Source organism: Rhinoderma darwinii, chromosome 1 (assembly GCF_050947455.1).
Source record: "Rhinoderma darwinii isolate aRhiDar2 chromosome 1, aRhiDar2.hap1, whole genome shotgun sequence".
NCBI lineage: Eukaryota > Metazoa > Chordata > Amphibia > Anura > Rhinodermatidae > Rhinoderma > Rhinoderma darwinii.
In genome coordinates this window covers 495,080,729-495,107,621 of record NC_134687.1, presented here as the reverse complement: position 1 = coordinate 495,107,621, position 26,893 = coordinate 495,080,729, and the positions used below count along the sequence as shown (strand labels likewise).

The following is a 26,893-nucleotide window of genomic DNA, read 5'->3' as shown; positions in this document are numbered from 1 at the left end:
CCTCTATGGTTTAAAGGTAGAAACTTGCAGAGCGTTCTAGAAATGTAGAGACTCCGCCCAGTATTGGATAACTGCGGCTGAGAGGGGGGCAACGCGCCATATTCGTACTGAGGAGCAGGCGAGGTCTACGGGGGTCACCGTGAAATAACGCGAGAGAACGAGCGGGATCAGACCTGCACCGGAGAGGAATAGGAGACGTCCCATGACGGGTGAGTGACGGCCTCTTTTACAGGCAGCAGCTGCTTATCTCCTTGGTAGCCGGTTGTGTTGTGGTTATCGGCGGCAGTGCTGTCCACCTGTAAGGCTGTCCGCAGTACTACAACTCCCAGCTTGTCCCGCTCGGGTTCTACATGTGCTGCAAAGCACTCTTCGTTATGTTATTGGGCCCGTACACCAGTACACAGCTACAGGCGGCCATACTCTATTTTACATATTGTCTAATTACTACAGGAATTGTCAACCCAGACCTAAGTGACTAAAATGCGAAGCATAAGGAAGCCAAACCCTATAACTTCACTTAGTATAGGCCCCCCCCCCCCTCACTTATATGGCAATAGTGTGATTGGTGGGTTTTACTGCTGGGACTGTCGGCAAAAACAAGAAGACCCTGGTCCCCATTCTGTGTAGAAAGCTGGCACTGTGTGCAAGGTCACTTACAATGAATGGAAGATTGAGCGCAGCACTTGAGAGTGACTGTATGCGCAGCCCCTCGTTCTGTGAAGGGTCCCCGGTGTCACTCGCACTGATGGCTCTGTAATAGCAGGTCATAGGGGTTGTCCCCTTGTAGCAATCCCTGCTGGGACCCACAGTAATCTAGTGTAGGGGAACCTGTCAGTAAGTCCATTCCCCTGCAGCGCCACTACAGGAGAATTGAAGCATTACATGTGGGCTTCCTATGTGGTGTACAGACATGCTGGGTACTCCGGAGAGGAAGAGATGCTCTTTGAGGGCCGTCTGACGGAGCTTCCATATGAGGGACTCCCTTCTATTCACTTCGAATGCACTAATAGGGTGAGTTTGCACGTAGTGTGAACACTGCGGGTTGTCCGCAAAATATTTAGTTGCGGAAAATCCGCAGCATAATACGGTAGGAGCTAAGTGGATGAGATTTGAACGAATCTCATCCAAATGCTGCGGAGAAAATGGTGAAATTGACATGAGGTGCGCTTTTTTTTTTTTTTTTCCTTAAACTGCATCATGTCAATTATTTGCGTAATCGCTGCTTTTTTTTTGGTTGCAGGTTTTACTTTTTTAATTCAATAGGGAGGAAAAACTCGCAGCAAATAGTAGATGTTGTGTTTTTTGTGGCGGAAGAGCTGCAATTCTGCATCAAAAATCGTAGCTCCCCGGCCTCCTGGGATGACTATGATTCATCTAGGGATGTCACGATACCAGAATTTGGACTTCGATACCGATACTTCGTGTAGTATTGCGATTTTCTATACCAAAACGATACTTTGCCAACAGTAATAAAGAAAAAAAAAAGTTATTTTGTTTTCTGATGTGAGGCGCGTGGTGTGATGAATTTTGAATGTGCCTCACATTAATAGTAATTAACCCCAACATGTTTCTCAGTCATAATTGACAACATTGGATTAATGTGTGAGGTACATGATGGGGTTAATTACTATTAATGTGAGGCACGTGGAGGTTAAATTGATCACACCTCGTACCTCACATTAAGGGCATGTTCACACGACCTATTTTCAGACGTAATTCAGGCGTTTTACGCCTGAAAAGACGTCTGCATACATCTGCCCGTTGCTTGCAATGGGTTTTACAATGTTCTGATGAAGTGTGATTTTACGCGTCGCTGTCAAAAGACGGCGCGTAAAAAGACGCCTGCGTCAAAGTTCATGTCACTTATTTGAAAGTTTTTTGGAGCCGTTTTTCATTGACTCCTTTGAAAAACAGCTCCAATTACATCCGTAATGGACGCTGCGAAAAACGTGAGTGAAAACAGCGTAATTTCGGCCATATTTTGCGTTTGCGTGTGAACATACCCTAATAAGTGAAAGAAAAGGAATCTTATTTTTTTACAGCGTACACATCATAAATGATGCAAAAAAATAGTTGTGCAGGTTATTACGGCCGCGCCAATACCGAATATGTGTATATTTTATGTATTGAGACTTATTTTAATGTTTATTGTAATAAATCGTTACTTTGTTTTTTTACTTTTTTTTTAAAAAAATATTTTTAATGTATTGGCATATATCTATGTCTACTTCAGCCATGACTAAGGACGCGGAAGTTGTCTGAAACGCGTTGGCAGCGTATACATTCTTACATCTACCTTTCTCCGTGGGATATTGACTCCCGCTTTTATTGTTACTATAAATAAAATTGGAACTTGTTTCCATTTTAAACTAAAAACTTCTCAGGAATTGTTCTTGCGCTGGATTCCGCCCTTCTATTTTTTTTTTCTTCAATATATACATGTGCCGACACGAGGGTCCGGGCGCAGCTGGCAGCTGAAATCCTGCTAAAGGTGAGCTGGAGGTTTTTCCTCTATATACTTTCTATATGCCAGTACATTAGCCTGTGTACTGATAGTACACAGGAAGTGGTTAGGACATACCGAAGTATGCCCTAACAGGAAATATAGTAAGACAGCCCTGGGGTCCTTCAATGGACCATGGGCTGTCTGCCCATATATGGTATGGCCCTCAATCGCATCACAGGAATTTTTTTACGTTTTTCCATAGTCTCATTCCAAGAGCTATAACTTTTTTATTTTTGCGTCGACATAGCTGTATAAGGTCTTGTTTTTTGCGGGACAAGTTGTGATTTTTAATAGCACCATTTTGGGGTACATATAATTTAGTGATTAACTTTTATGAACTTTTTTTGGGGGGTATAGAAAAAAACCTATTTCGCCACACGTTTTTGCGTCCTAAATTTACAGTGTTGTATAAATAACATAATCATTTTATTCAGCGGGTTGTTGTGATTGCAACGATACCAAATTTATATAGTCTTTTTTTTTTTTTTTTTTTTTTTTTTTGTTTTACTACTTTTACACAGTGAAAACACTTTTTTTTTTTTCCCCCCCCAAAATTATTTGTTTTTGTGTCTCCATATTTGAAGAGCCATAACTTTTTTTTTTTTTTTTTTCGCCGATGCAGTTGTATGAGGTTTTATGTTTTTTTGTTGGACGACTTGTAGTTCTTATCGGTACCATTTTGGAGTAAATGCGACTTTTTGTTCACTTTTTATCACTAGCCAGGATAAGGGAGGGGGGATTGTGTGAGGACACTAGAGCGTGTGTGTCTACACCAAATTTGCAGTATAAAGCAATGAGGTTGCTTTACCGCATTGCAATGCTGCAATTTTGGGAATTGCTCCCTCTAGTGACCAGCACATGGAAATGTTATAAATTAGAATCTAATTCATAATATTTCCTGACTTGTAAAAAAAATTAAAACAATGTTTAATCACTTAAAGGGAAGGTGTCACTAAAAATATATTTTTTTATGTTTTTGCTTTTAGTATGTTATTCAAATAAATTGTATTTATTTGTTTTACTTTTTTCTGTCTTTTACTTCTCTATGGGGGCTGCCATTTTTTATTTTTTTTTTCATCTGTGTCGATTAACACATACAGAGATGGAATACGGCACATACATCCCATCCCCATAGTGAATGCGCATGCGCCGCTCCCACACACTCCAAAAGGAAGGTCTTCGGCCGAGCGATATCCGGCGCCATTTTCATGTGGAATGGAAGCCGCGGCCGGACAGTAAGATGACTACTTCCGGTCGCGGCATTCGTCCATATGTTCAGAAGCAAGGACTAGGAGCGGAGGCAGCAGCAGCGGCGGCAGGCGCAGGTAAGTTATGTTTGTGTATGTTCGTCTTATACCGTGTGATTACCACTGTATCTAAGCCTACTACACTGTGCATTCGCTCAAAAAATTGTGGCACACAGTGTAGGAGGTTTGAACATTCAACCCCCTCCTTTCTCCTGGCACTAGCCAGGATAAAGGAGGGGGATTGTTTGAGCTCACTAGAGCGAGTGTGTCTTCTCCAATTTTGCAGCATAAAGCAATGAGGTTGCTTTACTACATGCCAATGCTGCAATTTTGGGAATTGCTGCCTCTAGTGACCAGCACATGGAAATGTTATAAATTAGAATTTAATTTATAATCTTTCCTGACTTGTGAAAAAATAAAAAATAATTAGAACAATCTAATCATGTATATAACTGTTTAACTTAAAAAAAAAAAAAAAAAAACTAAAGATTTTTCTAGCGACACATTCCCTTTAAATACTAAGCCCTTATTCACACGACAGGGTTTCCCGGCCGGGTGACGGCCGTTCATAAAACGGCCTTTACCCGGCTGCTGTAGGAACAATAGACCCCTAATGGGGCAATTCACACAACCGATTTTTTTTTTTTGACGGCCCAGGAAACCTGGCCGTCAAAGGGACATGTCCTATTTTCGGCCGTTTACCCGGCCGCCCGGCTCCCATAGAAGTCTATGGGGCCGGGTAATACACGGCCATCACCGGAATGTGTCCCGAGTGATGGCCAAGTATTCCGTCGCTCGCTCCCTCCTCACATCGCAGAGTGCATGTGAGGAGGAGTTGATGCCATTCGGACGAATGGCTACGCTGGAGATACACTGTGTGGCAGGGCCGGGGTGTACAGCAGGTGGAAGGGAGCGCTGCGCTGGCTCCCTTCCCCTGCTTGTATTAAAAGCGCCCTGGCCCGGCGACAACTTCCATGGCGCTGCTAGCAGCTGCTACTACTGTAGCAACGCCACTATAGCAGAGCGGGGAGGTATCTCTCTATGTGCTAGCCCCACTTTAGCTCCCTGAAGGAGCGGAACGGATGCAAAACTAATGCAAACCGGCCGGGAAAAACGGCTGATTTTATCGGCCGACACTCGAGCTCGGGCGGGACCCTGTCGTGTGAATAAGGCCTAACTGTTTAACTGAAAAAAAAAAAAATTATAATAATTTCTAGCGACACATTCCCTTTAAGGCAGGATTCAAAGAAAACAGCAATTTTTGCATTGTATTTTATCTTTTACGATGTTCACCGTGCGGGTTAAACGATGTAATAATTTTATAGTTTGGGTCGTTACGGAGACAGCAATACCAAATATGTGTAACGCTTTTCGTTTTTTTTAAATAATAAAGCAGTTTGTAAGGGGAAAAGTGTTTTTTCATTTCTTTCACTTTTCTTTTATTTTTTATTTTTTACACTAGTACCACTAGGGGACTTCACTATGAGATTATCCCATCGCATTTATAATACACTGTAATACTTCTGTATTGCAGTGTATTATGCCTGTTCATGTAATGCCCCCGGCTGCCATTGGAGACAGACACTCGGCGATCGCATCGCCGGGTTCCGGTGGGATGAGAGGGAGCTCCCTCCCAAACCACTCCGATGCGGCGCTCTCTATTGAGTGCTGCATCTGAATGGTTAAACGGGTGAGATCGATACTGATATCGATCTCACCTGTTAAAGCAGGGATGCCCCCAGCCCTCAGCTACCTCTGGCAGCTGAGAGCAGGGGGATTTAACGGCTCCCTGCTCTGTTTGTTACCGATGCAGGATGGAGGTTGTCAGAATTTAATTTTAGAGTGATATGTTATGTCTCCCAGATACCTGAGGGACATAGCATACCACAATAAGTCACAAAATGTTATGTTGCTAGTGTGTTTTTTTTCTCATGTATGGGGATATGTTACATCCCCAGATACCTGAGGGACATAGCGTACTGCCGTGTGTCACAAATTGTCATGTTGCTAGGTGTGCTGTTATAATAATAAAAAAAAAAAAAAAATCCTAGATCCACTGATAACCTTGGAGAGGAAGACTCTATCACATTCATAGTCTCGATCATCCGCTACAAGAGAGGAAACACCACAGCAAGAGACAGGACAGCCTGCTGTGCAAGAAGAACTTGACCGCATTCCAAAAGGAAAATGTTGCTGTAAACCTACAGCTGACGCCGCAACTCAAATGGATGCACAGGTCCTGGCCCGTCTGCAAAAGCGCAGTGAGGACACGGTGGAAGACAGCTCTGGCCGAAATGTGGCAATGCACCTCAAACATATGCCTGTGGAAAGGCAGCTACGGTGTCAATCGGCCGTCCTGGGCCTCATTGATGTCTTCATGACCAATCCTGCTCCGATGAAACTATGTAATGCCATTGGGTTCCATCGGAGCAGGCCGATTCTCCAGGCACCACTGCCAAGTGCGTCCCACTATCTTGGTTATCAACCACACTCCCAACCATAATGTACTCCTCAACGTGTCCCCAGCCACTACTCTAGTGGCCAATACATGGACAATGCTTATGCAAAAGAAAAAAAAGTATACATCTGGGAGCGTTGATAATGCCAGAGCCTAAGGCACAAGACTGGCTTCGAATTTCCAAGGGATTCTACACATCTGCAGTTTCCCACGCTGTTGGCACGCTGGATGGGAAACACATTCGTGTGAAAAAGCTGCATCACTCAGGGTCGCTATAGTCCAACGACAAACAGTTTTTCTCAATGGTGCTGCTGGCCTTGCCTGACAGTGACTCCCGGGTTGTTATGCTATGGGAGCTCTTCAGATATTGGCGGGGGATGGGAGTCTAAAACAGTCATCTGCCACGATGACTAATGGCTCTGGAGGTCATTAGCCCTGATACCCCTGAAGACGCTACATCTGTAGTGAAACATGTCGGCGGGGCTTTCTTTGAAATTTTGAACACATATACCTGCTGACTTCTGACACTAAATCTGTGGACCGGAGTGGGCGTCCTGCAGCCGCTGACACTGTATTCCCACAAAAGAGTTGCTATATATTGTGCTATGCTGATCCTTGTCAGCTATGGACTTGAATCTTTTAATTTCTGTGTAGTCTGTCTTTTGCTACAATAGCCTAATAAAATTGTTATTTTAATTCAATTTATAGTTGGAAAACAGGGCTTATGTTGCCGGCAAGCATTTCTTTGTATCGCTCTTTAAGGGGTTGGGACATGTTTGCGGCTTTTTTTTTTTTTTTTTGGCAGATTTATACGTATGCACTACGGACCGTTTTTTACGGATACCGTTCAGTAAATATGGATAAGTTGCTGATGAATATGGAGCATGGATCCCTATTTGTGGCTACAGCCTAAGGCCCCATGCAAATGGCTGTGCCCGTAATCATGGCGTTTGCGGGTCATGCACCCATATAAAGTATGGGAGCACGGTCTGTGAAAAGCAAAAGATGTCCTATCTTTTGCCATAAATAAACGGGAAGGTGTCTGGACAATAATAGTGAATGGGTCTGTAATTGTGTACCGTAATTACGGATGAGTTTTACGGTCGTGTTCATGCGGTGGGGGCCTTAATTTAGACTTGTAGAGGACTGAATGAAGAGCTTCATAGTTCTAAATATTAAATGTGATTTACTTTGGACAGATATACATTTTATTTTTCTGTTTTCAAGTTGCCTTTAACTTGTGTGTTAACCCCTATCCGCACCAGGACGTAACTGTCCGTCGTTGCGGGAGGTTACTTCCCGCACGAGGACGTACAGTTACTGAGTTAATCCCGGTGCACACTGTCGGCGACAGTGTGCACCGGGAATCGGGAGGTCAGCTGACACTCCCCTCTTGCCGGCCAGCGGTCCTTTGCTGCTGATTTCGGCGCATTAACCCCTTAAATTCGGCGATCGGGTGCAATCGCTGAATTTTAGGGATTGCTAACATATCGGCAGACCCCCGTCCGAAATCGCGGGGTCTGCCGATAGTTAGTATGGCAAACGGAAGCCAAACAATGGCTTCCGGGTCTGCCATGGATGGAAGCCCATCAGGACCAACCTTCGGCTGGTCCTGATAGGCTTCCTGTCAGAGTGACAGAAAGTCACTGTGCCGTTCCCGATGCACACTGTCGGCGACAGTGTGCATCGGGAACTTGGAGATCAGCTGACACTCTCCAGTGTTGCCGATCAGCGGCTCATCGCCGCTGATTTCGGCAATTAACCCGTTACATGCGGGGCTCGATTGCGATCTCCGCATGTAGCGTGTTTGTAGCGCATCAGCAGCCCCCATGCAATCGTGGGGGCTTCTGATGCTTGTGATGGCACCCGGGGGCCAGACAACGGCCCCCAAGTCTGCCATGTATGTCAGCCTATGAGGATCAGCTTCTGCTGATCCTCATAGACCAACTGTCAGAGTGACTGTGACGTCACACTGACAGTTGGAATACGTTACACTACCTAGGTAGTGTAATGTATTCTAGCAGCGATCAAAGCTGCAGGTCAAAAAAAGAAAGTGTAAAAAGTAAAAAAAGTTAATAAACAAAAATATAAAGTGTAAAAAGTTAATAAAAATGTTTTATAAAAGTGTAAAAATAAAAGGTTTTGTTTTCCTATAATAAGTCATTTATTATAGGGAAAAAATGAAAACGTTAAAAAAAAGTACACATATTTGGTATCGCTGCGTTCGTAACGACCCAATCTATGAAACTATAATGTTAATTTTTCCGCACGGTGAACGCCGCAAACAAAATAAACGGAAAACTGTCAGCGTCGCTATTTTTTGGTCACCACCCCTCCCAAGATAGAGAATAAAAAGTGATCAAAAAGTCGCATTTACCCCAAAATGGTACCAATAAAAACTACAACCCGTCCCGCAAAAAACAAGACCTCCCACAGCTTTTTTGACGAAAAAATAAAAACGTTACGGCTCAAAATAGCGTGTCCCAGAAAATAAATTTTATAGAAACTTAATTTTATTGTGCAAACCTTAAAAAAATCTATACACATATGGTATCGGCGTAATCGTACCGACCGGCAGAATAAATTAAAACGTAATTTATTGCGCACGGTGAACGCTGTAATAAATAAAGAATTTAAAGCGCCAAAATCGCTGTTTTTTGGTCACCTTAGCTCTAAAAAAGATCCTGAGGGGCCAAAATGCTCACTATACCCCTAGAAAAATTCCTTGAGGGGTGTAGATTCCAAAATGGTTCACTTTTGGGGGGTTTCCACTGTTTTGGTCCCTCCGGGGCGTTGCAAACCCGACATGGCGCTGAAAACCAATCCAGCAAAATCTGCACTCCCAAAATCCAAAAGGCGCTCCCTTCCTTCTGAGCCGTGCTGTGGGTCCGAACATCAGTTTACGACCACATATGGGGTATTGCCGTAATTGGGAGAAATTGCTTTACAAATTTTGGGGTGCTTTTTCTCCTTTATTCCTTGTAAAAATGAAAAAATTCTATGTTTGCACAGAAAAATAGGTGATTTTCATCTTCACAGACTAATTCCACTAAATTCTGCAAAAAAACTGTGGGGTCAATATGCTAACTATACCCCTAGAAAAATGCCTTGAGGGGTGTAGTTTCCAAAATGGGGTCACTTTGGGGGGTTTCGACTGTTTAGGTACCACAAGACCTCCTCAAACCTGACATAGTGCCTAAAATATATTCCTAAAAAAAGGAGGCCCCAAAATCCACTAGCTGCTCCTTTGTTTCTGAGGCCGGTGCTTCAGTCCATTAGCACACTAGGGCCACATGTGGGGTATTTCTAAAATCTGCGGAATCTGGGCAATAAATATTGAGTTGCATTTCTCTGGTAAAACCTTCTGTGTTACAGATTTTTTTTTATTACAAATGAATTTCGGCAAAAAAAAGGAAATTCGTAAATTTCACCTCTACTTTGCCTTAATTCCTGTGAAACGCCTAAAGGGTTAAAATATTTTCTGAATGTGGTTTTGAATACCTTGAGGGGTACAGTTTTCAAAATGGGGTGATTTATTTGGACTTTCTAATATATAAGGCCCTCAAAGCCACTTCAGAACTGAACTGGTCCCTGAAAAAATAGCCTTTTGAAATTTAATTGAAAATATGAGAAATTGCTGCTAAAGTTCTAAGCCTCGTAACGTAACGTCCTAGAAAAATAAAAGTACGTGAAAAAAAAGGATGCAAACATAAAGTAGACATGGGGGATGTTAACTACCGTGTTTCCCCGATAGTAAGACACCCCCGATTGTAAGACGTATCGGGGGTTTCAGGGGGGTCGGCTAATATAAGCCGTACCCCGAAAGTAAGACATATGTCTTACTTTCGGGGGAACACGGGGGTATTGCCGCCTCCTGCCCACTTCCGCGCCGCCCCCCTCTCCATACGTCACCGCGCCGTCCCCTGCACTTGTCAATGCCGCCTCCTGCTTAAAATACGGTAATGCACACAGTATTAACTCCTTAACGCCGAAGGACGGATATATCCGTCCTCAGCAGCTGCTAGTTCGCGCAGGAGGACGGATATATCCGTCCTGTGATGGCGCGGGTACTGAGACTGTACCCACGCGATCAGCGGCAGGAGCACGGCTGTTATACACAGCCTGGCTCCTGCTGCAACTGCCGGAATCGAAGCGCGCGCCGATTCCGGCAGTTTAACCCATTAAATGCCGCTGTCAATAGTGACAGTGGCATTTAATGTGTTTGACAGAGGGGGGAGCTCCCTCTGTCACCCGATCGGCGCCCCCGCAAACAAATCGCGGGTCGCCGTCGGGTTTCCATGACAGCCGGGGGTCTAACAAAGACCCCCAGGTCTGCCTTCAGCATCTGCCTGTTAGGCGATGCCGGAGGCATGACCTAATAGGTTGCCTGTCAGTTTTACACTGACAGGCAATAATGCTTCGGTATACTAAGTATACCAAAGCATTATATATGCGATCGGCACATCGCATAGTGAAGTCCCCTGGTGGGACTAAAAAAAAAAATGTAAAACAGTTAAATAAAGTTTGTGAAAAAAAAAATAATAATAATTCGACAATTTTTTTCCAATATAAGACATACCCCGAAAGTAAGACATAGTGGGGCTTTTGGGGATAAAAAGAAAGTAAGACACTGTCTTACTTTCGGGGAAACACGGTAGTAACTATTTTGTGTGGTATTACTATCTGTTTCACAAGCAAATACATTTAAATTTAGAAAAATGCAAATTTTTGCTAAAATGTGAAGTTTTTCACAAATAAATATTGAATTTATCGACCAAATTTTTTCACTAACATAGTACAATATGTCACGAGAAAACAATCTCAGAATCGCTTGGATAGGTAAAAGCATTCCGGAGTTATTACCACATAAAGTGACACATGTCAGATTTGAAAAAATCATCTGTGTCCACAAGGCCAAAACAGGCTGTGTCCTAAAGGGGTTAATGGTAAATGTATAGAGTACAATCTGAAGTGATATTTCTTGCAACCATCATTCGGGTGCCTTCACATGTAGCAGATTGTGTTACAGAAAATGAATATTGTCCGGTTTCAGCAAATGTTTTTTTTTTTTTTTTATAAAGACAAATTATAACCTTTTCCAATATACCTTCTGTATTTCTCACGGTTTTCAAGATCTCTACTTGTTGTTCACTAGGAAAATTCTGTATTTATCCGCAGTGGATAAAATTCTGTCCATGGTCATGTGATGTACACACGAGTGCTGGGATCGTTAGAGACGACTGATACACATTCTGTAACGAGCCGTGCTTCACACGATCGTAAACTATGAACGTTCCTACTGAATAACAAGCCGAGATCTTTAAAGCTGTGAGGAATTAACCCAGAAAATATTTTTTATTTATTTTTTTATTTTTTTTTTCACCTGTGCAATGTTTCAGCTCCCAACAAGCAGAGATCTTGACAATCGTAAGGAATTATTACAGAAAGAATATTGGAAAGTTGTAGCACTTTTAACTATGGCTGGGAGATTTCACAAAAGAATAAATTCTATATCTATAATTTTTTTCTGTTTAACCCCTTAGTGACCAGCCCATTTTAGGCCTTAATGACCAAGCTATTTTATTCGTTTTTCTATAGTCGCATTCAAAGAGCTATAACTTTTTTATTTTTTCGTCTACATAGCTGTATGAGGACTTGTTTTTTGCGGGATTAGTTGTGCTTTTTAATGGCACCATTTTTGGGTACATATAATTTTTATATTAACTTTTATTAACCTTTTTGGGGGGGATTATAAAAATAAACTGAAATTCCGCCATTGTTCTATGCGTTTTTAAATTGACGCCGTTCACTGTGCGACGTAAATAACATGTGACCTTTATTCTATGGGTCGGTACGATTACGGCGATACCACATGTGGAGGTTTTTTATTTTTTACTACTTTTGCACAATAAAAACACTTTTGAACTAAAATTATTTGTTTTTGCATCGTTGCTTTCCAAGAGCCGTAATTTTTTTTATTTTTCCATCAATGTAGTGATTTTTTGGGCTTGTTTTCTGCGGGACAAGACGTAGTTTTGAATGGTACTGTTTTGGGGTACATGGGACTTATTGATTCATTTTTATTATGACTTTTTTGGGGGGCAATGGAAAAAAATTGCAATTTCGCCATAGTTTTTTGCGTTTTTTTTTTACGGTGTTCACTTTGCGGTTTAAATTACATATTAACTTTATTAATGGAGTCATTACGGTCGCGGCGATACCACATATGTGTACTTTTTTTTTTTTTTTTTTTACACTTTTACTAAATAAAACCACTTTTTATGGAAAAAAATGGTTTTATTTATTTTTTTACTGTACTTTTTATTAATCTTTATTTCACTTTGACTGATTTTATTAGTCCCACTAGGGGACTTTACTGTGCGATATTCCGATCGCTGCTATAATGCTCTGGTATACTTCGTATACCAGAGCATTATTGCCTGTCAGTGTAAATCTGACAGGCATATGTCCAGGGCAGACCTGGGGGCTTTTATCAGTCCCCCGGCTGCCATGACACCCCATCCGAGACCCGCGATTGCATTCGCGGGCCGCCGATGGGTGACAGAGGGAGCGCACTCCCTCTGTAAACAAAGTTAAATGCTGCGGTCGCTATTGACGGCAGCATTTAACGGGTTAAACGGCCGCGATCAAAGTAAACTTCGATCGCGGGCGTTGGAGCAGGAGCTCAGCTGTCATCAGACAGCAGAGCCCCGGCTCCTGCCTGCACGGGAGACCCGTGCAGGACTTAGACTAGGCTGACGTGAAAAGGCGTCAGCCTAGCCTCAAGCCCAGTAGTGAATCACGTAAAAAGGCGTATTAGTGGTCACTAAGGGGTTAACCGTAATACAAAGATATTTTAATTATTTTGTTTATATAAATAACTTTTTAATATATTGCTATAACTATCGTACATATCTTTACAACTTTTAACCTCAAATACTTTATCAGAAATACAATTGGAAAAATGTTACAACTTCTGTTAACTCGTTCCCTGCCGGGGAACAGGTTAACAGAATCTATAATCCATTATGCACTGCGTGAACTAACATCCCCCTCTGCCCGTCACCACCTCCAGCCTGTCTCTAACATTGCAGGCGAGATCAGTGTAAACTACAGCAGTGCCAGGCAGATTGCCTGCTCGGCGCTGTCTAGGGCGAGATTACATTAGTGTCTGAAGTCTGAGCAGGACACTGCAGTATTGGCCCCATGATGGAGTTTTAAATAAATAACATTAAGGCCTCATGCACACGACCGTGTTTTTGCGTCCGCAATTCCCCCGCAAATCCACGGGAGAATTGCGGACCCATTCTTTTCTATGGGGCCGTGCACACGACCGTAGTTTTTGCGGTCCGTGCACGGCCCGGGAACCCGGACCGCAGAAAGTACGGACATGTCCTATTATGGTCCGGAGTTGCGGTCCGGGCTCATTGAAAACAATGGCCCGGCCATGTGCATGTGCGGGCGGCTTGCGGCTGACAGTCCGCTGACAGTCCGCAGCCGGCCGACACGAAAATCACGGGCGTGCACACGGCTACGGTCGGGCTACGGTCGTGTGCATGAGGCCTAAGGCTGTATTCACACGACCGTGATTGGACCGTGAAAAACAGTCCGTGTGTCAGCCAGATTTTCCAGCCTGACCACGGTACATGTGAACGGGACTCCTGGCATCAGTCATTTAGGCTACAGCCACACGACAGTGAAACAAAAATGGCCATTAAAAACTGATCAGTTGTCAGTTTTTCATGTCCATTTTGCATCAGTGTCTCCAAATTCTCATCCATTTCCAGTCTAGTGGCCCTTGTAGATTGCATCCCCCCTCCTTCCTTGTAGATAGCACCACTGTAGCTGCCACTAGGAGCTGAATCCCTGGCCAGAGGTTATCAACACTTTGGCCGGAGATTCAGTTCCAAGTGGGAGCTGCAGTGGCGCTAACTACTAGGGTTTCACGATGAATCGAAACTTCGATACTGTTTCGATGCCGTGCACCCTCAAACGATTCAATACAGTTATTTCATGTATTTCGATACTAAGCTGTAAGTATAGTAATACATGAATGTTGTTCGAGCGGGGCTGCGGCTGTGTAATAGTCAATGCCCCTTTCCGGAGTCCTTCCAAGTGCGTGCACTGCAAAACACCCCCATGTTCTGTCTTCAGTGCCTGCGCCGCTGCTCGTTAGTGCAGCGCTGGCCGCATCACCTCAGGCTGACCGTGTGCGTGCAAACTTATCAGCAGCGGGGCAATGGTTGTATTACACAATGGCAGAGATCAGAGGAATCTCTCATCGCCGCCGCTATTCCCCTGAATGCTGCAATCAAAGCTGACCACAGCATTCAAGGTAAATGAGAAGGGGGGATGCCCTTTGGATCACGTCACAGGGAATTCCTGTGATGCGATCGAGGGACATACCATATATGGGCAGACAGCCCAGGATCCATTGAAGGACCCCAGGGCTGTCTGACCGTATTTCCTGTTGTTAGGGCATACTTAGTACACTGGCAGTTGTTAGGACATACCCATCAGTATATAGATATGTGCCAGGGCATTAAAGTTTAAAAATAAAGTGAAAAAATAAAGTAATGTTAAATTAAAAAAAATACATACATTTTGACAAACATTAAAATTAAGTCTCAACACATAAAATATACACTCGGTATTGTCGTGACCGTAATAACACGTTTATAGCGTCATTTATGATGATCACGCTGTTATAAAATAAAAACTGCTTTCTTTCATTTAATGTGAGGCACGAGGTGTGATGAATTTTGAACCTCCATCTACTGCAAAATTTTGCCTGCCATTCATTTCAAGAGACACTTTTCCTACTAGCTGACTTTTAAAAAATTTTTTTTTTTTTTTCACCTAGCATACAAAAAAAGCATTCTGCCCCGATCTTAGGGCGTATTCCGCCCAAACCTCACATTGAAGTGAATGGAAGTAGGAATATTCCTGCCGACGGAGCTTTTTAAAATGCAGGTGTGTTTGACGCGTTTGCTTCGTCTTTTGGTGCAATATGTGCACTTTTGCTGGGCAAAGGAGGGTTTTCGGCACCGCCTACCATTTAAAAATGTTATTTTTGTAGCCGCTGTGCCTAGTGTTGCAATGTTATCCCATTTACTTGAATAGGATAACACTGCAATACCATGCACGGCTGCTCCAAAAGTAACGGTGTAAAAGTACGAACTAGAATCAAACCCATGTAAACCATGAAGAGGCTGCAGCGCTTGCAAGAGTGCAGCAGTGGTGCTGATGGGCAGACCCTCACTGACCTAATATTGATGGCCTATCCTAAGGATAGGCCATTACTTTTAAAATTCTGGATAACTCCTTTGTAGATGTAGATAGTTTGCCTTCCTATAGATCAGTCTTTTTTTTTTTTTTTCCCCCTTGTAGGTGAAAGCTGGAATGGCAGTCTTTGACAGAGCGTTTAGTGCAGTACCATTGTACGGGATGGAATATCATCAGACTTCACACCCGTTTCTTCAGAGGACCAACTCTCCTGGGATTGTTGACGCTTCATTACTTGGTGCATCAGTCAGTGAACGCTGCCAAATAAATAGCCTACCCATTGCTAGTGGACTAAATAGTAATGGATCATACTTTAATATGCACAACCAATTTAATGCAAATCCCTGTCCTGCTGGTGAAAATGGCTTGTTTGTGGGAGCTGCAGCACAGTACCAGAGTCCTGAAGGGATCACTGCATTGTCTCAAACAAATTGCACTGGGTAAGTATATTTTCAGCTGTCCTTCTTTTTTTTTTTTTCCACTTTTATTTTCTTTATATGTTAGTCAACACAATAAAACCCTAATGCAACCCTAGGTGGGTGGTGGTGGCAGTTTAAGTACATTTGGACATTGATACACCCAAATGCTTAAAGACTACACTTCGGTAACGTTTGTGTGGGACTTACAGCACAGCAAGCGTAATCTCGCGAGATCATGCTGTAAATGACCGCACAGCATGATCTCTATGTGCTGTAAGTCCCACACAAACGTTACCGAAGTGTCGGGATTGTGAATAGACATCACGTCCTGGCTGGAAGTGATGTCTATTCACTGTGAAGACACTTCATTAAAGTTAATGTGTGAGTAATTGACAGCACATAGGGAACAACGCAGGATAACTATGTGCTGAATACATGAATGGAGAGAAGTGCATGACTCTGATTGGTCACTGATATGTCAGCTTCATACACTTCTCTCCACAACGCCCACTTGGTAAAAAGTAAAAACACACCCAGTTGTCTATTAAGAAAGTCATTAGCATAAATCTAAAATTGCTCAAAACTTGCTAAAAAATGATCGTTTTTCAAAATAAAAATCACGGTTACCTACATTACAGCGCCGATCAGATTATACAGGAGATAGGGCACTTATAATCTGGTGACAGAAGCTCTTTAAATGGGTTGTGTCATCAAGACAACCCTTTTAAAATGAAGACTGGTCTGGCTTCTCTAACATCTCAGCTGTTCTCACCAGACGCATATACAGGGATGTTGGGGGTTATATACACAGGGATCCCCATCAGTCTATATAGCATTGAGAACTCTGTGGACCAATAAGCTGGCTGAAACCCCGGTACATGGCAGAAGGGCAGTGGTCTCTGAATACATGCATGATGTGCAGCTCACAGCTCAGCACAGACAGGTGCGAGGCAGTGACGTCATCACGCCTGTCTGCGCTGAGCCGAGAGCAGCCAGCGTTCTACAGTGAATAGAAGAGCAGGGAACTGGCGTTCCCCTACTCTAATGTGGGATTCAGCTGTATTTGCGTCCTGAGGGCGCAGATACAGTTGAAACCGGAAAAAACAACAAACCGAAATGCGCAAGAATTACACCTTTTTTATCTGCGCTGAATTTTGTTTTTTACGATTACCTAGCCCTAGTTCACGTATCTTTTCACAATATTTAGGGTATGTTCACACTAAGTTTTTTGACGCGGGAACTGCGCCTCAAAACGTCAAAAACGGCCCGCAAATGCCTCCCATTGATTTCAATGGGAGGCGGAGGCGTCTTTCTCCCACGAGCGGTAAAACAGTCTCGCCGGAGAAAGAAGGGACATGCCCTATCTTCGGGCGTTTTATGCCTCTGACCTCCCATTGACATCAATGGGAGGCAGAGAAAGCGTATTTCGCGGCATTTTATGCCCGCGGCGCTCAATGTCCGCGGGCGAAAAACGCCACAAAAATCGGTGTGCAGGGAGAGGAAAATCTGCCTCAAACTTCCAAACGGAATTTTGAGCCACAATTTCCACCTGCAAAAAACCGTGTGAACATAGCCTTACTGTTTCTCACAAAGTATAAATATGCAAATTTATATATAACTCTAAAAGGCAGCTATGTAGACTGAAAAATAAAAAGAGATATAAGCCTTTGCAAGAGGAAGGGGGAAATAAAAAAAATTGTCCTCTGTTTGAAAACTAGCCTTTCTATAATGTTCTGAGGCCGGACCGAACACAGTGCAGGGAGCCGGGCTCCTGGCATCATAGTTATGTACGACGCTAGGAGTCCCTGCCTCTCCGTGGAACTACTGTCCCGTACTGAAAACATGATTACAGTACGGGACAGTTGTCCTGCAGCGAGGCAGGGACTCCTAGCGTCGTACATAACTATGATGCTAGGAGCCCGGCTCCCTGCACTGTGTTCGGTCTGGGAAATGCGGCCGAAATACGTTCCGTCCATTACGGACCGAACATGCTCGTGTAAATCCAGCCTTAAGTGGTCAAATCTATTTCCGCTTACTAAAAAAAGGTGGCGGTTAAACGATGAATTACATTTCTCATGTTTTATGCTTACGTTTTGCCTTTTTTTTTTATTTAGTCAACGTGGACGATTGAGAAAGCACAGATGCCAGGAGGATAACAATGAGTAAGTGGCACTCATTTAGCATATTTAAAAATAAAACTTGTGCATAGAGTAGCACAAAACACAGTGCAGCATCTTCTCACATCAACACTTCTGTCGGTCATGCACAGCCATGAAGTAACTGTCAGACAAACTACGCACGTGTAATTAAAGGGGTGACGTAAAATTGATAGCCTATTCTAATTGCGTACACCGCTCCATACTGCAAAACGCTGTAACATTTGTAGCGAATGTGCACGATATTACAGCTCCCTCCCATTCAATGTAATGGACGAAGCTGTAATTCTGTGCCCACCCACTTCGAATGTGGTGGCGTTTTGCAGGAACGAGCTGTGTAAGCAAAGAAGGGGAAGCAGCGGTTGCCGTGGCCCTTCAGAAAGTTGATCGATGAGGGTGCCATCACATATTAATGGCCTATCCTGATGATAGGCCATTAATTGTGTCACCAGATAACCTCTTTAAAGAATGGCTATTAAGTGGCTGATAATGTGGCTATAGGCAGGTATGCACCCGAGATCAACTATTTATTTGTGCATATGTGTGTGCTAATGCTTGTGGGTTTTTTCCCTCCATTCTCCATCTAAGCTGCCCTCTGAAGAAAAGGAGAGTTTCCGCATCTCCCACGCCACCTGTGTTTCAAGAATTCATAGCTGGAGGTATTTTTGCTGGAGGTTCAGGACAACCATTCTGGGCTTCTAGCGATTCACAAGTGAAGACGGCTGTTTTGGTTCCAACTGCGGCTGAACAGTCTTCTGCCATGATGCACACAGCTGCTACAGAGGACATGGAAGAAGTGGCTGTAGAATCTCAGTCTGATGCTGCACTTAGACGGATTAGAGACATTGAAAGCAGGTAAAATATAGCATGTATCATGAATTAGCCCAAAAAATCCTGGATGTAAATAATGGACATTGCACCATGGACAGACATACCATATGTGCAGCTGAACAGGTGCCCTATTGGCAAGGGGCACACCACTTCCATAAAAAATTACCCCTGCAGATGTCCCAAGTGTCTGCTAGACTGCAAATAAGTGGTTTATGTTAATAAAGAGAAACTGATATATTGGAGAACCATGATAGAGGCGATCTATGCACTCGACAAATCTGTTCAACCCATGTATGACACTGATATAGTGACATTGTCAAAATAGAGCGCCGCTCATAAACAGATGAGGTATGTACACACCGCTTATTTTTAGGTGTATTTCAGAGCATAAACCTCTTGTATTACACTCCAAAATAGACTTGAAATATGGCTGCAAACTGTTTCTTATTGATTTCAATGGGAAATACACTAGTTCATATAAGCGTATTTTTACGCTGCTGAATTCAAAATAAGTCTTGTAAAAAAAAAAGAAGAAAAGGTGACGTCATTTCTTGAAGTGTTTTGCAAGCTGACTTTCTATTGACACTACAAAAATATGCCTCAAAAGACTTGATTCAGATTCTGCTTTCTCTTGAAATTAGTCTTTTGTGTTTTTCTGCCTCAAATACAAGCCCTGAGTAAGGGCCTGTTCACATCAGCGTTGGCTTTCAGTTTCGGGGTTCCGTCTGAGGTTTCCATCAGGTGAACCCCGCAACGGAAAGTGAAACTGAAACCACATCTTCCGTTTTCGTCACCATTGATATCAATGGTGATGGAAACATTGCTAATGGTTTCCGTTCATCGCCGTTCCGGCAAGTTTCCGGTTTTCCAACAGAATCAATAACGCAGTCGACTCCGCTATGGATTCAGTCGTTAAAATGGAAACCTGACGGAATGTAGGTAAGGACCTGTTCACATCAGCGTTGCCCGTCCGTTGAGGGGTTCTGTCGAGTTAACCCCTCAACGGAAAGGAAAACTGAAACCTTGGCTTCCGTTTCCCTCACCATTGATCTCAATGGTGACGGAAACTTTGCTAATGGTTTCTGTTTGTCACCGTTGTGACAGGGTTCCATTGTTCTTGGCGGAACCAGTAGCGCAGTCGACTGCGCTATTGATTCCGTCAAAACAATGGAACCCTGTCACAAAGGTGACAAACAGAAACCATTAGCAATGTTTCCGTCACCATTGAGATCAATGGTACGGGAAACGGAAGCCAAGGTTTCACTTTCCATTGCAGGGTTCACCTGACGGAAACCTCAGACGGAACCCCGGAACGGAAAGCGACCGGTGATGTGAACAAGCCCCAAGCTGAAACATTGAATAGCCGAAAAATGTTTCCACAATATTTTCTGTATTACCGTATTTTTCGGCCCATAGGACGCACTGGAACATAAGATGTACCCATAAATTAGAGATAAGAGGATTAGAGATAAAAGAGGAGGGAAAAAAAGGGTTTTGCCTTTAACTGTACATTTCCTGTGTAATATTGAGACAATAGGGTACCACAGTGCCCCAATACAATGCTAGCCACAGTGCCCCATAACAATGTCAGACACAGAAATACAAGATATTGGCAGCTATAGTGCTCTCACCCTCCCCTGAAGTCACCAGACATCAGATGTGGAGAGGCAGGGGTTAATGGTGTTGAATCTGCTCTTGCCCTCTCTACATAGGAGGGGGCGTGGCTAGAAGGTCCTTGCAGATCAGTCAGTACCTGCACACATTTACTGTGCTGTGTACAAATGTCTGGGCTATCTGCTCACTGAACAGTGAGATTTGGCAGAAATCTGTGTGTAAAATGTGACCGTTAGGGGAGATACAGACGGACGTTGCGTTTTTGCGCGCGCAAATAACGCTGCGTTTTGCGCGCGCAAAAACCATTTGACAGCTGCGTGTCATTCGTGTCTGATGCGCGGCTGCGTGATTTTCGCGCAGCCGCCCTCATAGAGAGGAGGCTAGTCGACGGCCGTCACTGTCCAAGGTGCTGAAAGAGCTAACTCTTTCAGCACCCTCGACAGTGAATGCCGAACACCATATCGAAAAACCTGTTGAAAAAAAAACAACGTTCGTACTTACCGAGAACTTCCCGGCCGTTGCCTTGGTGACGCGTCCTTGGTGACGCGCCTCTCGACATCGGGCCCCACCTCCCTGGATGACGCGCCAGTCCATGTGACCGCTGCAGCCTGTGCTTGGCCTGTGATTGGCTGCAGCTGTCACTTGGACTGAATCGTCAGCCCGGGAGGTCAGACTGGAGGAAGAAGCCGGGATTTATCGGTAAGTCAGAACTTCGTTTTTTTTTCTACAGGTTCATGTATATTGGGATCGGAAGTCACTGTCCATGGTGCTGAAACAGTTTAACTCTTTCAGCACCATGGACAGTGACTATCTCCTGACGTCGCGTACCGATAATTTTTTTGCCGGGTTCGGCCGAACCCGGCGAAGTTCGGTTTGCTTGTTCGGCTTCGCTCATCGCAAAGACACTCCGTTTGGATGTTCGGAAACAGAAAAGCACGTGGTGCTTTTCTGTTTACATTCATCCTTTTGACAGCTGGTGCGCGAATCACGCAGTTCGCACGGAAGTGCTTCCGTGCGGCATGCGTGGTTTTCACGCACCCATTGACTTCAATGGGTGCGTGATGCGCGAAATCCGCAGAGTTATTGAACCTGTCGCGCTTTTTGCGCAGCAGACAAACGCTGCGCAAAAAGCACGGACTGTCTGTGCTGCCCCATAGACTTGTATTGGTCCATGCGTGCCGCGTGAAAACCGCACGGACCGAATACACGCTCGTGTGAATCCCCCCTTAAGCAGATAATGCAAGATTTTTTTACACACCGCACAGGACATGCTTCCATTAAACTGCACTGCAGGGACCTTTTGGAGCTTTCCAGCTGTTTGCCTCCAGGAGATGAGACTCAGCAGAAGATTACAGCACAGATTCTAAGATCAAAACATGCGTCTTATAGTCCAAAAAATACGGTAACTCCTCAAGGCTTTCAAGATCTGTGCTTGTTGTAATGCAGTAGGAACATTTATTGTTTACTTCCAGTGGATACAATTTTGTCCATGATCATGTGATGGACACACAGGTGCACGGCTCGTTACATTGTGTGTATCAGAGCTGTCCTAACGATCCCAGCACCTGTGTCTCATGACATGACGATGGACAGAATTCTATCCACTGGATGTAAACCCTAAAGGTTCCTACTGAATAACAACAAGCAGAGATCTTGAAAAGCATGATTCAATGATGCCATTTTTTTGCTGAAACTGGACAACCTTTTTAGTTTTTAATACCTGGATGATCTCAAAATAACTTTTTAATGAATTGATAGGTTAATAGATTATTGCACCAGTTTAAATGAAAGATCTTTTTGTTCGTATACAATATGAATGGACATTTTTCTTCCTTTCAGGCTTGTCGTGGAGGATGAAGAGGATGACCACTCGAGACATAGTCATTTACCCACTCTTGTAATGTCTGATGTACTTGTGGAAGGCTTCAAAATAGGATTGGATGAATCTCTTACACAAAAAATTGTGGATTCTATGTAAGTGATCAAGTGATTCATTTCTGGAATTGATATAAATTATTTTGTCTGAGAAATACATTTTTCAGAACTTAAGAGGGCGGAAAAAATACAATAAAACAGCGTGAATTTAAAGAGAATCTGTCATGAGGGCACGCTGAAATAATCTTGCAGTGGCCAACTTCATGACATGGGAGCTCCTGCTATAAACAGGCTGCATTTTCACATGTATACATGATCGCACCATTGTAAGGCCCCATGCACACGACCGTGGTTTCATCCATACGTAAATACGGATCCGTGATCATCTGCAACTTATCCGCGTCACGGAGTGAGATCAGCAAATCCGGTCTGTAATTCATATATACCGATCCACAAAAAGAAAGCTACTAATGTGCAATATATGCAAACCTGGTGTCGCCTAGCAACGTTTCCGTGATTACGGACAACTGCACATCCGTAGTGGTCCGAAATTACGTATGCGCCCATAGACTTCTATGGGCAGTCCGTGCCGTAATTACGGATAAGAATGGGACCTGTTATATTTTACAGATCATCCGTAAAAATATGGAAATGTCTGTAGGCCATAGAAATGAATGGGTCCGTAACTACGGAAGAAAAATACGGTCGTGTGCATGGGGCCTTAAGGTGCCGTCATATTTGCCAATATGCTTGCGAACAATAGCATTGGGCTGGAATCTGCAGTTTCTTGGTCCCTTTTTTTTTTTTTTCCCCTTTTGGATACATTTCTGGGTTTGGCACAAAAAACTGCATCCAAAACTGCATGCCTCTGGCACGGCTTAATATGCATATAACCATGGCAGGCATTAGGGGCCTTTGTTAGGCCCCTTGCCTGCCAGGGCAACATATTGGCGTCCGGAGATCACGTTCGCAAGCTGCCAATGGGTGACAAAGGGTGCCTCCTCTCTCTATCAAACCACTTAAATGCTGCAGTTGTTATTGACTGGTATTTAAGGGGTTAATTGGCTGTGATTGGAGTTCTCTCCGATCCAAACCGTTGCAGCAGGGGATCGGCTGTTGGTTACAGCGCTGCCTGCATGTTTACCATTACGTACATGCACGTCGGAATGCGTAAAGGGGATGATTGCTATCTGAAAGGAACTGTACGTTTCTATGACACTCATATCCTCTTCTCTTTGCTTCTTGAGGCCCCTGATGATCCTATGATGCATTAGTAGGCTTTGCCATGTGGTAGTGAAACCCTCCTTCTGTTAGGGGAGTTTAACACACAACACCCTGAAGATCCCCATATAAAAATGATAAACTTTGTAACGCACTGTACCAACTTCTGCTCTTATATCCCTCTATGGGCCCCCGCTGCTTCTTTGCTTCCAATTTGATGACATGTTGGCCATAGTAACATCGTGTGGCCATGGTGGCAAATTGCTGTTGGCTTTGAGGTTTTATATGTATGCTGACGTCCCTGCTGCAGTTGTGCCACAACATTATTATGGGTGACCCGTTATTGCAGAACAGTATCTTAAAGGGAAGTATATAACCCAATATGGTATTTTATTTTTTTCGTATAGTGGCGCTTTAGGGGGTTTCTTATCGTCCGAAAACCTGGTTATTCCGAGAGAATTCAGAACGTTCACAATAAGTTGGTGACTCTTATGTTTAGCCGATTCATTATGTCTTTTTCTCTTTACAATTCTAGAAATCGCCCATCTATGGAGCTTGTGGTTTGGAAACCTCAACCAGAGTTCCTTGTGAATAAACTTCAGAGCATTGCAAGTAGCTGTAAGAATGATAAAGTGACAAAGAAAGTACGGCACACACCTGAAATCCCCCTCCTCCAAAAAATAGACCCATTAGGTGCAGACAAGCCATGTACTTCTAATCTGGACACTGATCTAGACACCATGTGGAATAGAGAAGAGGAGGAAATGGAGCTTTAGTGGCTTTCTTGATAAACTCCGTCTATGCGCTCCAATTCCTGCAGACTTCTATGAAGAGAACATGGAACTGGAATATTGTTTCCAGTTTATGGACTAGGAATCTTCTCCTTGACAAAATCCTTTTGTATTTTATTGCTTTTTTTTTTTTTTTTTTGGTAAGCTTCACATTCGGGAACGAGCAGCCATGTTAGTCGGAGAGAGATTTTGCTCTTTAGACTTGTACTCTGCCAAAACGATTTTTAAAATCTATTTATAAAAAGATCAATTTCTTATTCTAGGGAATGGATTTGTTACAGAAGTTGTGTTTGGCTTTTACGAAGTGTCACGTGTTGACGAGCAGTATTTAGTCTTGACAATTGTTGACTTGAAGCAGTTCATATACACTTCTTTTTTTTTTCTCGAGCGAACACCATTAGTTTTTGTAATTCAGTTTACGTGAATGGTGCGTTTTTTGTCTTTACACAGCGGATGGTTCAATCCCTTATCTCGTGATTTTTGAAGTTGCTGTTATGCAGAGTAAGTGAAGTGTAAATATGTTTTGGACTACAGTTTTTTTATTAAAATTCTTAAATGGTCTTTGTTTTTAGTTGTCAATCCATCAGGTTATCAAAATGTTGGTTTATTATTCTTTTTTTCTTCAAGTATGGAAACAAAAGAAGTATGCATTGACTTTCACGCTACATTATGTTCTCTGTTCAGGATAGCTTGGGGTTTTATGTAGTCCATATATAGAGGGGTGGTCACAGAGGACTTAGAACCCCTATGCAAGAAAAGTATGTGGGTCCCTTATGTAACCTCTAGTTTGAGCGTAATTCTCGTCATGCAGCTCCTTTCTTGTAAGTCCTTTTTAGGGGGGTGCCATTTCATCTTGTGGATTGTAAGCCATGGCCATCATTAACAGTCCTTTACATGCGATCTAGTACATGGTCGAAAGCGCTGTTAATGCATTAAGATTTAGGAAGCATTATGCCTTTTGGGTGTCTTCGTTTTTTGTTTTTTACCACACTGAACATCCCTGTGTTAGGCTAGTGTGTAAACCTAATCCGGCCAATATCAATGCATGAACTGTTTACCTATTTTTGTTGTTACCTCCGTGATTAGTGATGGCCAATTCCTGAAACTGTTCTGGTCATAAGGGTTTATTACAACTACTGTACAGACTAGTAAAGTAATAATACAGTACAATAGATTGACTTGGAGGATAACCATTTACATGTTACAGTTCAGCAGTCATTTTAATGTATGGACAACCAATGATCATTACTGCTATACAATACGTTCATCAGTTTGTGCCGTTATCCTTACAAATGCTTGGAATCATTTGTATTGTAATATTTGCTACATGTGAATGGGGCTTTAGACAGACCAATGTGTAGTCTAATCATAATCTCGTGTTACTCCACGCCAACTGCCCTCTCTTCTTGCTTACATACAGATGAGGAGGCTGCTATTTGCAGTCGGTGACCATAGTAATCTTTATATAGTGCCAACACTTTACGTAGCACTTTACATTTGGGAAAGTAACTAGCAAGTAAAATGACAAATTTTACTCAAACATCGGGACTCATGTTAAGGAAGATTACACAGTGTGTTGGAGACATCTGGTTTAGGTGTTGAAGATGGAGGAAACGGCAGGAGCTCTGATTTTAGAACGATACATTTTGAGAGGGAGAGAGGACATGATGGCAGAGACAGTGGACAGACACATTTAGTTTTTAGGGGAGCAGCAGAAATATCCTCGGAGGGCGTATATCGTTGAGGGTCTTCAGCATAAAGATTTCTGGAAACCAGACCTGCTAACAGTCTGCCCAACTTGGATTGTGTAGAGAGAAAAAAGGAGGGGGTTCAACACTAAGGGTATGTTCACACGCCCTATTTACGGACGTAATTCAAGCGTTTTACGCCTCGAATTACGGCCAAAAAAACTGCTCCAAACCGGTGTTTTTTTTTTTACGCGCTGCTGTCAAAAGACGGCGCGTAAAAAGACACCCGCCTCAAAGAAGGGCATGTCACTTCTTGGGACGTAATTGTAGCCGTTTTTCATTGACTCCAATGAAAACCAGCTCCAAATACATCCGTAAAAGACGCCGCAAAAAACGCGTGCAGTTGGCAAAACATCTGAAATTCAGGAGCTGTTTTTGCCTGAAAACAGCTCTGTAATTTCGGACTTAATTGGCGTTGCCGTGTGAACATACCCTTAGCCTAGCCTTGTGGAACTCCAACAGAGATAGGGGAAGCAGAGCCAGTAAAAGTGTGGGCAGAGAAATAGAAGGAAATTGGGTGCAATGCCCTATAAGCACAAGGAGCGGAGGAGTGTGGTGTGGTGTGATTTACCATTTCAAATATGGCTGATAGATCTAGAAGGACTGTCAAGAGTAGGCTGCTAGAGAATGTGGGTGACTAGAGCATGATTAAAAGACTAACGGAAATGTCCACATGAGAGGTTGAAGTGGGGAATGACAACTGGTGACAGGATGTGAGGGAATGGTCTCTAGAGGAAAGGTA

The 26,893-nt window shown here is 43.3% G+C and overlaps 1 protein-coding gene across 1 annotated transcript; it reads left to right on the top strand.

The window, feature by feature from the left end:
• On the top strand, positions 1 to 24,941 carry CCDC117 (coiled-coil domain containing 117). The gene is made up of 6 exons (XM_075835554.1): positions 1 to 209; positions 15,602 to 15,936; positions 18,030 to 18,077; positions 18,660 to 18,926; positions 22,356 to 22,490; positions 24,148 to 24,941. Exons 2-6 carry the CDS (start codon positions 15,614 to 15,616, stop codon positions 24,386 to 24,388), a joined length of 1,014 nt encoding a protein of 337 aa, XP_075691669.1. The 5' UTR covers positions 1 to 209; positions 15,602 to 15,613; the 3' UTR covers positions 24,389 to 24,941.
• The last annotated feature ends 1,952 nt before the right edge of the window (positions 24,942 to 26,893 follow it).